Source organism: Anopheles coluzzii, chromosome 2 (genome assembly GCF_943734685.1).
Source record: "Anopheles coluzzii chromosome 2, AcolN3, whole genome shotgun sequence".
In the NCBI taxonomy this organism is placed as follows: domain Eukaryota; kingdom Metazoa; phylum Arthropoda; class Insecta; order Diptera; family Culicidae; genus Anopheles; species Anopheles coluzzii.
In genome coordinates this window covers 40593676-40605924 of record NC_064670.1, presented here as the reverse complement: position 1 = coordinate 40605924, position 12249 = coordinate 40593676, and the positions used below count along the sequence as shown (strand labels likewise).

General features: G+C 41.0%; 1 protein-coding gene across 4 annotated transcripts in view; it reads right to left on the bottom strand.

The window, feature by feature from the left end:
* Positions 1-12249, bottom strand: part of LOC120951431 (allatostatin-A receptor) — a 50575-nt gene that overhangs the window by 5909 nt on the left and 32417 nt on the right. For all 4 annotated transcript variants that reach the window (XM_049605859.1, XM_040370142.2, XM_040370143.2 and 1 more), the window contains exon 6: positions 4736-4854. In XM_049605859.1, coding sequence (XP_049461816.1) covers positions 4736-4854 — 119 coding nt within the window. The remainder of the gene's footprint in view (positions 1-4735; positions 4855-12249) is intronic.

The window sequence follows — 12249 nt, the reverse complement described above, 5'->3', positions numbered from 1 at the left end:
CTGCATACTTTCTTTATGATCTTTTATCAATCCACTGCAAAACAGGAAAGACAATAGCGTAGTTTGGATTTAATGTCTCTAAAACAGCTATTGAAATACTCGAAGACCACCAGTTTGTGTGTTCTCCGAAATTGAATGTCCATACTTAGCTAAATCAAAACCACTTCCACAAGTTGATGTACTCTGTATGATTAGAGTTATTGATGTTGATTTGCGAGATGAAAACTCCCTTTTGTGATTAATTTGACGAGAATGGCAGTGGTGATGTATGAATGTAGACCGGAGTGAATCTTCACTTGGGCTTCAAGAACAAGGAAAACCTAGCCCATCAGCCGAGCAAACGGAAACAGTTATCGAGCGGTTTGATGACACTGAGCGATTGACGTTACCCGAACCATGCTGACCTGTATCAATTATTGCTCGTTTCGGTGGTCCGAGGCGTACCAAGCTTTCTTGCCCCAGCTGCTCGTTATTCTACAACTTCAACGCATCCTGCTATCTACACTACCCAATGGTAAATGGTAGCTTGAGAGGCTCGATTGCACCTCGATACCGCACGACCAGCATCCCTCACTTCCGATAGGCCACATTTCGTTAGCCGCAAGCGTCCACAAGCATTGTTTAAATAATTGCTGCTCGGCTACAATGGTGGTATATCTCTGCCCAGAAATTGAGTTCCTGTTGCGGCGTAAAAATAGGTCGAAAGCGCCCATCCCCACCATCACTACCAGCGTTGACAAACTGGGCCCCTCAACCTCAAAAGGGTCACGATCAGCCTTAGCCGGAGGGATGAAAATAGTTTCGTTCGAGCGGGTTTCGGTGCGGTAATGCTAGCCGGACTCCGCATGCTCGTTGCCACTCATCAAAGGAGGAGTGCGGCCACCCGAGTACGGCAGCCGGCTGTGTGGTCTGCGTTGGGTCAGAATTTATTACTGTTTCGAATAGTGCCCGCCGGCCCATCGACATCAACCTCTGTCATACACACAGTCACACATACACTCGATATCGTTTTCAATTCATGTCTACGGTTCGACTCGGGGTGCGAAATTGGCACAAAGCCAATAGCCCAACGCATGCACGCTTCGGGGCTGTCGGGCGAAAGCAGCACCAGCAGCGGGAACTTATGTCTGGTTCGTGCTTTTCCGTTCACACTTTGCAAACACACATGGACACATACACACAACAGGTGACCCATTGCGAACTTTCGTTTCGCTTCCATTGAACCATCGACCGACGGGCCCGGAACGTGGCACAGACAGGGTTGAAAATAAATTAGTTTATGACGGGTGAGGCGATCCGGCTGCCCCGTACAAACTCACTGCACGTGTGCGTGATTTGGACGCTACGGTTGTGTTGCTTGAAAGCTGTCCCGAAATGAAAACAAATAGAACCCGGCACAACAAAAAACAGCACATGAAATGGCGCTCGTGTATATATGTATAAATTACACGCCGAACTTGAAGCTTCATTTCCGTGTTTGCGGAAAAAGTTTCGTGGAGGCGCCTGGTGCCGGATGCGCCAGTACAACGAAGCGAGCTTAAAACATGAAACAGCTTTTCAGTGTTTGTATCGCTACCCAGGCTAGTGATGGAAATTTATAGTGAAACGTTGTTGTTTCTCCCCCTCCAATCAGAGATAAAAGCGTACGCTGGTGCTCCGGGTTGGGTAAAGTGTCATTATCACGAGTTGTGCGGTTGTAGCTACGTGTGTGTGTGTTTGGGTGTTCAAGTCGGTGCTTGAATTTACAGCTTACTGCCCCGCTAGGCGCTTGTTGTTTGCTAAACATGCGGAACCACCATCGTGCCGGCAATGACACTCCGCACATTGGTGTGTTATTTTTGTAGCGTCAAAAGTCTTTCCTCGCGCGGGCGAATCGCTCCTCGTACCCGCGAGCTACAAATTGAATTTATTTTCCAGCTGTCAACGATTGAAGGGAGGACTCCAGTGGACTCCGGTCATGCCAATTAGTAACAATAATAGCACGATCGCTCGTGTTCGATTATTCCTCCTCTTTGCGTTGCCGGCCACACTGCCGGCGCGAAAGGCGACAGACGTTCGAGTGTCTCTGGACGCTTCTTCCACTTGTGGACACTGCGGGCAACGGTCAAGGACAATAATAGCAAACGAGACAGTCCGCTGGCAAATCTGGTTGATAATGAAATCAAGCAAAATCAATGAGCAATGCTGGTAAGAAGGTGAGGTGAGAGATAAGGCACATCGGGCGTTGTGGAAGCAACCGTAAACAAGCTGTCGTTGGAAGTAACACGCTTGTAATTGAATTGTTCGTGTACGGGGTTTGAATATGTGAAACGTTAAACGTGTAATACTTTTACACACAAAAAAGATATAACTGTTAAAATGCAAGCTAAATAAAAAAAAAGTACTCCTAACTCCTAACTGATTGGTACCATTAAGCCTCATGGAGATGAAAAATGTCAACTGATTCCATTAAAAAAAGACAACAAAAAACATTTTGACAAAACTTTCCAAGCCACTTTTAACTCAGCTGAAAACTCCTCAGTTTATGGAAAACTTTTTCTTGTTTTTTTTTCTTCTTGCTCAACCTGTTTTACCTCGCTTACGATTGTTTTATTCTTCAAGTCCATCAATCAACCACCACCACCAGGTTTCCCCGCAGTCTCTTCATGCATTGTTTGGATTGTTTTGTTGGTCAACGTATCCCAAAGGTTATAGTTGCCCTGTCAATCTGGCAGGAAGCTGGACGTGTGTTTGCACTTTGTGCCATCGAGATTGTTTTATTAGTCAAGTGTGTCCGGAAGTGCTAGCAAATGCCAGCAAAGGTTTATTTTTACTTTCCCTTCCTGTTTATCCGCTCACCTGGCAAACCGGTATGCTTGGGTCAAATGTTTGCCTGCGAAAAAGGGATGTGTAATCGTACCTCGGTGCCTTGAAAGTGTAAAGTTTGCCTTTTTGTTACAAGTTTATTTTGTTGTCCAAGATGTTGCTGCAATGCATTGGGGCAATTTATTTTAAATGTGTCTTTTCGCGTGTTTTTATATTCTTTCTATTCTTGCATATCAAATTGCTCAATTGGTCTATGTTTGTGCCTGTGCACTATTTTTAAATCGTATTGATCAATGACTGGTATTATAAAAAAACTAGTGTGCCTTTGCTTTTGAATGTTTAACTCGCACTTTGAAGAATTAATTTTAATATTTCAACATCATTCCCTAATTAGTTAAATGATGAATAAATAATAGATAAATAATAACAAATAATAGAACAAGATAATAGATATATGTTGTTAGCCAATTTGCTTAAAAGTGTAATAGAATTTATGAATTATTCTATTTAAATTGAATTTAGACACTAATATTAACAAGTATATTCAGATGCGTATTTGTGAATAAATCATTAAAATATTTCGATCCTTTTCCCTGTTCAATATTTAATTTTATTCCGTTCGCAGAACATGGTTGCCATAATATTCATACCAGATGGCAAAACTTGCATAACTAAAAATGTAAATAAGCTCTGCTCGTCTAGCTTAGTTTAATAATAGTAGTGAATCGATACCGATATAAAAAAAAGAAAACTACACTCAAAAGTGTCTGTGTAATGAAAGCTGTCAGCAGTAACGGTGCAGCGCATAAAAAAAAAGTATCGCTCATGATAGTTTCACGCCAACCGGCAGCTACTCATCTTAACCTCGAACGACCACTCAGCTGCACATCAAACGCCAACGCCATCCTCTTTGATAATTTATTTCCCTGTTTTTTTCTTTCCTTTTTTGTCTGCCTTCAAACACTTTACCAGCGATTCCGAAGAGCCATCTGAAACTGCTCTAATGAAGACTCATAAACATCACCATCTTCCGAAACCGGCACATCTAGCGTTCGGCAACCCTGAGAGTGCCCCGACACTCTTATGTACCGCGTGCTACGGCATATAACTTTTTGATGGCACGTAAATCAAATTGGTGCACCTAAATACACATACAAACATACGCGCCTGCACACACACATACACATACACACACTATCCCGGGACGGTAATGTACTCGAGGTTGAACGGTAAACCCCCTCACCTCGGTGTCCAGGATAGGCAACGAAAATAAGGACGAAAGTGGAATGGCACAATAAGAGCATGTTGAAAAATTGCAAATTAAACGTTTAAATATTTAAACAGATGATGGAACGTTATTATGGGGTGGGGTGTTCTGCTTACAATTCGTGCCCTAAACAAGCGTCCTTAGGATAAGCGGCCGAGAAACGGATAGCAAAAGCGGGAAGAAAATGGTGCCCGTGCACTAGACACGAGCAAGATGTATCCTCATACGCACACACTGGACCGTGGTATTAAGATGCAGAAGATGGCGCACCGGAGGATAGAAAATTGAATAACACCGAAATTGGTTGATCAGCCCAAATGGCACTGTTAATGCATTGGGCACAGGTTTGCTTGCGTTCGACAGAAACCTCTGTCTTTAAGACACGCCGCTCGAAGGTGATCGGGGCAATGGCGTAGCCTTACTAGCTTTACTTGACAGCTTGCTCCATCGGAACATTGTTTGGGATGGTACGGCTGCCATTTACAGCAACACGGTAGCCCTTGGTGATGATTTTCCAACATACCGCCTTGACGTCTCGCGTGGAGCCGATCACGTCGTTGGCGTTGTTGCTCGTTGTTTGTTTTCGTTTGGTTTGCCAGTGTGCTGACGAAGCAAGGAGTGCGCATCGGCGCACACTAAGGAGCGCGGATAATGTGTACGTACCTGGATTCTGCCGAGGCACGGCCTCCGGGGGCACCTTTCCATAGCCGTGCCAGCATGCCCATGTACAGGAAGGATATTAGCGACAGGGGCACCACGTACGATGACAGGAAAAATGACACCTGAAATGGAAGACGAAAGCAGACGAAGTTGATGAAAACAAACCGAATACAAACAGGCGCGAGAGGCGATGGTGATGATGCGTAGCGCAACGCGTGGGACGCGATGGTAGGTGGGGTCGATAATAGCGCAGGACATGGATGGATCTGACGCGGGTCAGAAATCCCACGAGAAGCCACTGTGTGGCTCAGTGGTAGAGACACAAAGGGACATCAATGGTGGATCATTGGTACAGAAGGTTTGTAGCAGGCGGTATGTGTTTGGTATGGTGGAATAGGCAGAAGGTAACAATTATTGTGTCACTTTTAATCACTACTCGCTTTATGGCTGTAAAGGCATTGACTTAAAGGGCTACGTCTACCAAATTGGATACTTTGTGTCGCATTGCATAAACTGTCGTAACGTGAGCCTTGTTGTTAAATGCAAAATGAGAAAATTGGACCAGGTGATAATGCACATAATGACCAAACATGGTTCATTGTGTGTTCAAATGAGCTACAATCGATTCATTAGCACAGGTTAAAGAAGGTGGAAACTCTTTATTATATTTTTCATGTGAGTTTCTCTGGGCTATATTTGTCCTTTTTTTGCATAACGATCTACGCGGTCTTGACAGTCTAAACAGGGCTTCGAAACTGAGGGCTTCGAAACTTATTAGAACTACGAAGGACTCAGGAATCTTACGAAGCCCTTCCTATAGGAGGACCGTCCAGTTCTGAATTGATTCTGTCCGACAGTTTTGGATTATTCTCCCAATTCGAATACCCATCTTCCTATCTTCCTATCCTATCTATCTTCTTCGAGTAGTCTTTATAAGACAAACATCATTCATACAGTTTCTCTTACTCAATCTAAAAGGAACGGTAGCTGTAGTTGTCTAGAGATGGCTTTAATTTATTTTAAAAGTACCCTGTTCAGTCACGCGTTCAGTACGACAAAATGTTCTATACACGTATAAGGAAACCAACATTTTATGTCATTTTTCACAATCGTTTCGATAGATCCCGCTTCTATCGAGTTTGAGAAACTGGTTGATTATTTGAAAGAGTTTATGTCATTGAAGCTTTTAAGCATTGTGAGATTGAAAGAAGATGTCGTAGACCAGTATCTATCAACACATTAAAACCAAATTATCCACAACATGTTTATTAGATACGAGAATTTCTGTTTTAAAAATGGTCATACATTCAAGAAAATGTTATCTATTTGATGAACACAATGGCGTCCTCTCGCAGCAAAGTGGCTCTAAATATCCTGCGTATTTTGGCGTTAACGTAACTGAAACCGGCGCTTAACAGGAACACAAACTTAAGTTACATTTTATTCTGACTGATTTACAACATATCTAGCAGAGAGAAAAGAAACCACAATTTTTCAAAAGTTAGTCTTTTCAACAAGCCTTAAACGAAGGACAGTTTATAAGTATGCTTCTGATCAAGATACATCTTGAATATTTGAGGTTCTTGCCTTATGGTTTTGTATGTAAAGCGTTAATATCATTCCAGTCACCAAACGATAGTTACAATGAAATAGGACAAATACGAATAGAATCACATAACGAATCATATAACATCTCATTTATAAAAGAAAAATAGTTGACGGAATTTAATGTTTAGTGCTAAAAGATCATTTTACATCAAGCACTATTGAGACAATAGTTTTCGGTGCAGTTTTAGATTTTACTCAATTGGTATTCATCTCAAAACAGAGGGCTAACCACGCAGTAATCATCAATCAGCTTAGCAAACAAGCAGTTTTTTTTACTGATTACGGCTTCCTTTTGCCAGAGAGTGTAACAGGCACACAGCCTAGAAATCCCGCTTTCTCTCCTAACCCTACGAAATGGGATGACTGAGCCAAAAGCAGGTGGAATCTCAAGCAGCTTCCATAAGCAGCGTCTAGTTTTCGTAATAAAAGGCAGATAATTTGATCTAATTCGTTACGGAACATCAAACAGCCTGCGTGTTCAGCGAGCGGCGGAAACTCAACCGCTCGAAGCGAGCGGATCGAAAATTGAAGCTTGCTCGCGAAACAGCATTCGACAAGCGATTACGGGTCAAAAGAGCTTTGTTGTAAATGCGCTGCAGTGTGGCTTCAAAGCAGAGCGCTACCGGATGCCATTGTAAGTGTGCGCGGGTTGTGCGAGATTCATTGAAATTTGTTGAGTTTTATTCGCCCTGAAGCTGCTGTTTTAATCATAATTTCGGAGTAATTAGCCATAAGCGGATTTGCAGGAAATTGGCGCAGCAATGAGTGGCAGCTAAGGGGAGGAGGGAAGGTAAACAGCGCGTTTGATTTTTCGGTTCATTTTGTGGAAGGTTCTCTTTGATAATTGCTAATTGAAAAGTAATTGCTTGCTTCTGATGTGTGTGTGTGTGTGATTATTTTTGTTTTTATTTTTTGGCAGTTGTTGGAAATCTTCTTAGAATTTGCCGTCTCTTTGCTGTTTCGTGTGCCGTTTGCATGTAAATGTTTCACTGTGGGCGTAATCCACACCTGCTATTTCGAGAATTGATCCGTGACATTCCTGTGAAGTGAACTTGTTTTGTTGTCGGATTACTTCCAGTTTGTCCCCAGTTTGATATCACATGTTTGTACTGTACATGTTATCCTGCAGGATAGACTCGTTGTACAAAGGATTTGATCCTATGCGGAAATGAATGGGCGAAAATGGAATGCGGTATATAATCCCATTTAATGATGCCGTTATCATTGAATAAAACAAGTTAAATGAACGATGTCTATAATGTGTATTCATTTCATTGAAAGCTTAAATGACATTAAAATAATGGCATTAGTATAAAAAATTAATTGTGGAATGTAAGAAGAGTGATTATTGCATTATTTTATGAGTGTACAGGTATTACCCGATATACGCTAACTAGAATATTCACGTAGATCGCGTGTTTCAGTAAAATTATAACGAAATTTCGTGTATTTTTTCTTGAAATCGTATATTTTAGCCACTATATAAATTATTTGATCTAATTCCAACTAATGATTACACTTTTGTACTTTTTAAATGTGTTTTTTTTAATTCAACCAAAAGGGCATCATTTGAATTTGTGTATCGGAACCTGTACAGGCGGTCCCCGAGATACACGGTTAATGGGGACCGAAAACGGCCACAAAATACAGCGTATCTCGAATTTCCGCGTAAGTCGAATCTCGTGGTTTCCAGCTAAAATATCAGTAATGTTCGTGTAATTTTGCAAGCAGGGGGAGGTTATAGTTACTTTATGAATTAGTTGATATGATTCTACTGAATATAACAGTTTTAAACCATTTGAAATAGTTTTTAACATTCGATCAAAATGGAAATTATTTGGCAATTTAAAATTGATGTGTCAAATCAGTACAATTTGCTCAAAGAATTGTCAAATTTAGAAAACCGCGTATCTCCGAATCCGCGTATAAGAGGTACCGTGTATCTCGGGGACCGCCTGTATTCTATACTGCGGTTGATTATTCTTTAAAACTTATCTCATTGCGGTAACCATCATCGAACTATGTGTGATTTCCCAAATAACCAGCTCGAACTCTATAGCTGATTTGAGACTGTTTAACAAAAAATCGTGCCAATGTCGTACCTTGTGGCTGATTAAGAGATAGACGGTACTTTGCGGAACTATGGAGCTTTTTAACAAGCACATGGTACTCTCAGGGACCTTGTGACTGATTAGCCTGATGTGTATGGTTCACGATGGAACTTGCAGGCTTGTTAAGAAAGCGTACCGAACTTGGTGGAACTTTATAGCTTTTTAATGCTTGACATCGGTACAAGGTGGCTCTTGTCAAATTGTCAAAGACTGACGCCGTCAATCATGTTATTGCTGCTGCACAAGTTAGATTAGTTCTTTGAAGAAGGGATTTTGATGGAAGTGATTGTGATTTATCAGTAAATTGTGATACATTTCGTGTAATTCATGAATATTAAGGATTTAAAAATATACACATGTGCACAAACAAAACAACTCCCGTTGTTTATTTCATCGATGACGCTTGCTTGAAAATAAAACACAAAGAAAAATAATCCCCGGCACCGTAGCTTAAGGAAGCTGGCGCTATTTAGAAGGATCACCTGGAACTTTGATGCTGTTTAACTACTGCAAAAGGTGAATAAAAGCAGCGATCTTTAGCGTGCCAAAATGAGCTGCTTAAGCAATTCTGGCTATTTGGGTTGTATCCTTCGCATTTGTATTGTTTCAGCAGATGTCAGTTTTAATCTGACCTCAATATGGATAATCCGTTGTTTCCATTTAATATATAGTACCATTCTATACTAGAATGTGATTGGATTGAAGCGAAAAATTGTCTTGCATGTCCTGGGAATAGGCTTAAAACAATAGAAGCAACCCAATCCGCTTGAAATATATCGATGCAATCACGCCAAGCAACCAAAAACTCACTCTTTTACACAAAGATATTTCCAGGGATGAGTGTGCCGTCGTGTGTTAAATGAAGAAGCCATATCTATGTCGGAGTAACAAGGCCTGATCGTTCTTTCTGAATGAAACAAAAAAAACTCCATATCGTTAGTAACTGTAGCTGTAGCTTTAAATTGAAACATGCAGTAAAGCCTAGCTAAACTCTGCACATTAAATCTTTGCACGTATAGTTGCTGCATCGTTTTAATAAATCAATGAAAAAAGAAGTTTTTCATTATTCCAATACATATCGCAATCGGTGACAATTTAATAACACCATACTATCCACCCGCTCGTCATAAAGTAATTCCATCTCACACTTCCTGGTGGTACGATGCAAAAGGATTATGAGAATTTGAGAGCCACAAAAAAACGCTCCGTGCTGAAAAATACACCATTCCCCTTGTTCCGAAGAAACACATCCCTAGAGCCAAAAATTGACATGATAATACCGACGCCAGAAGATGAACGGCGGTGTTCCTGCGTTGGCCCACGCTGCCTCTCTCCGCTTGGAGCGTGTACATTTTTAGGAAAATTCGAAACTCAAACCATAACACACCGTGGGTATACGGCGTTGTGTGTGTAGCGATGTGGAAAATTCGTTTCCATGGACGGATGGAATTTGCGCTAATCCGGTAAAATGTGACGTTTGGTTCTCGGTCCCTACTCATCCGTATTTTCTCTCTTCATTCTCGCTACCACCACACGTGTGCGTTTCTGTAATAGATGCATTTAACTTTCCTGTCGATGGTGAGTTTTACCAAATTGAGAATGCGCACAAAAAAAGGAGAACTTTATTTTCTATATTAGCTAATGCAGAACATCGATGGAATCAGTGGGAACCAGTGTTTGGCAGCACGGAACGGCCAAGTTCGCAGAGTAAAGCCGATCAGAGCTATTCTGCCCACTGGGAGAATGTGTGAGGCTCTGCGCCATTCGAAGCGGATGGAAAAGAAGCTTACACTCGGTAGGTCCCACATATGGGACCGGCAAAAGGGGGAAAAATTTTTTCATCATCTTTCCAGAATGTGGAAAGTCATAACCGCAAAGGGTAGATTTACTTCAGGGCAGCACATTGAACGGCTTGTATCGTTTGGTTTTCTCTAGATCCTTAAAATATTGCCAAAATCGAAACAAGCAATAGAGGCGAAAATAGCACCAGCAAAATACAGATACGTTTTTTTGTAAGATGAAGATGCTTAGCATAGGCTTTTGCGTCCCACACTTTAACACGCTATTGTTTCATGATTGGTAAGAGTTTTCCACATCACGATTTCACGCAGCTACTACATTCGATAAGCTCAAGCGCAATGAACGCGAACACATGGGCACACCGTTTGAGTGTGATTGAGAAGGGCAAACCGCGTATCGATGCGCAAAATACGGTGAATCAATTAACAAACTTCGCTGAAGTAGTAGTGCGTGGGTTTTGGTGTAAGGGTAGAGTTGTTCGCTTAATCAGGCCCATGCTAAGGTACGCCCATGATCGTATTAATGCCGTTGATTAATTTTGATGAATTTCTCGTGCTGGCGAAGGAGCAATCTTCCCACCAGCAGCATTCATTTTCATCCCGCTCGGGTTTGTTGTTGCAGTGTGCAGTGATTGTGGAGCTGGATTTTGGCTCTGCTCGCTGCTGTGAGGGTGTTTCGTTTTGTTGACTTCTGTAAAAACCGGACAGTTGAATAGGTTGGGGCTTCTGAATTTGTAGAAGCAAAGAAAGCAAATGCGCATTACTCTCATTTAATTAATAGAAGATATAAATTTGTTTCCCAAGGCAACAACTCGCGGTGTATTACTAATGGTGGAATGGGGTTCATGCAAAATGATTCTGTCTGGGGTTAGCACTCTAATGGAATGTTTTAATTAGAACGAGATTTATAGTTGTACCCTTTATCCGATTAAATACGTTGATTGATTACAAAATAATATTAACAACTCTGATTATAAGTTGTTGGTAGATGGGCAATGTGACCAAAAAAGTCTGGAGTCATTCATGCTTTTGGAACTATACTCAATTAAAAAAGCAACTGAGCAACGCCTTTTTACCAGGGTTGCTTTTCGTCGTTTGTTCGGTGCTGCCTCACTACCTCCCTATGAAACGCGATTGCAGCTATTCAATCTTCACTCTTTAAGCTTCCGCCGCCAAGTGTCTCAGGCATGTTTTATTGGTGGCTTATTACTTTCTGATACTGATGCTCCTGATTTACTCTCGTCCATCTCGTTGTATGTTCCCTCTCGTTCCCTTCGTCCTCGTGATCCTCTGTCAATTGAAACACGTCATACTCTCTATACTTTCAATGATCCTATTCTATCCTGTTTCAGGTTGTTTAACCACTTTTACTATCTCTTTGATTTCGACTCCTCTCTCAACTCTTTCCGTAACCGTATTTTTTCTTCTAATTCTCTTTAATTATTCTTCTAAGTTTCATTAAGTTTTGATAGTCTCTACGCTCTACCTTTGTTTTTTTTTCTTTAATTTTTTTGCTAGGTCTAGACTAGTTTAGTTAGGCTTAGTTTTTCTTGAATTATTTTGTTTATTTGTTAGGGTTTATTTAGTTTTAAGTCTGCCTTATTTAGCCTTGATGGCGGATATTGTATTAATAAATGAAATGAAATGAAATGAAATGAAATGAAAAAGCAACTGATGTTGCTCAAATGTATACATGTTCACAGTAAGAGGACAGTATGCGTAAGATAATGCCGTCCTATTGTGTCAAAATGATGGAATTCAAAACGTCGATGACAGTCGTGGTTGCAGCAATGTCTGTAAGGACCGGTAAACACGGAAAATTGTAGTGATACTATGCCGGATCTAAACCCGTTTATTAGTATTATAGTATATTCTCTCCAAAGTATCAGACATTGCGTTATTTATTAATGTTACGAAGAAAGTATGCATAAGATTATCAATCTTCAACTGTGACGTGATTATAGAACAGCAGGTTTTACTTTCTCCATCATTACATTCC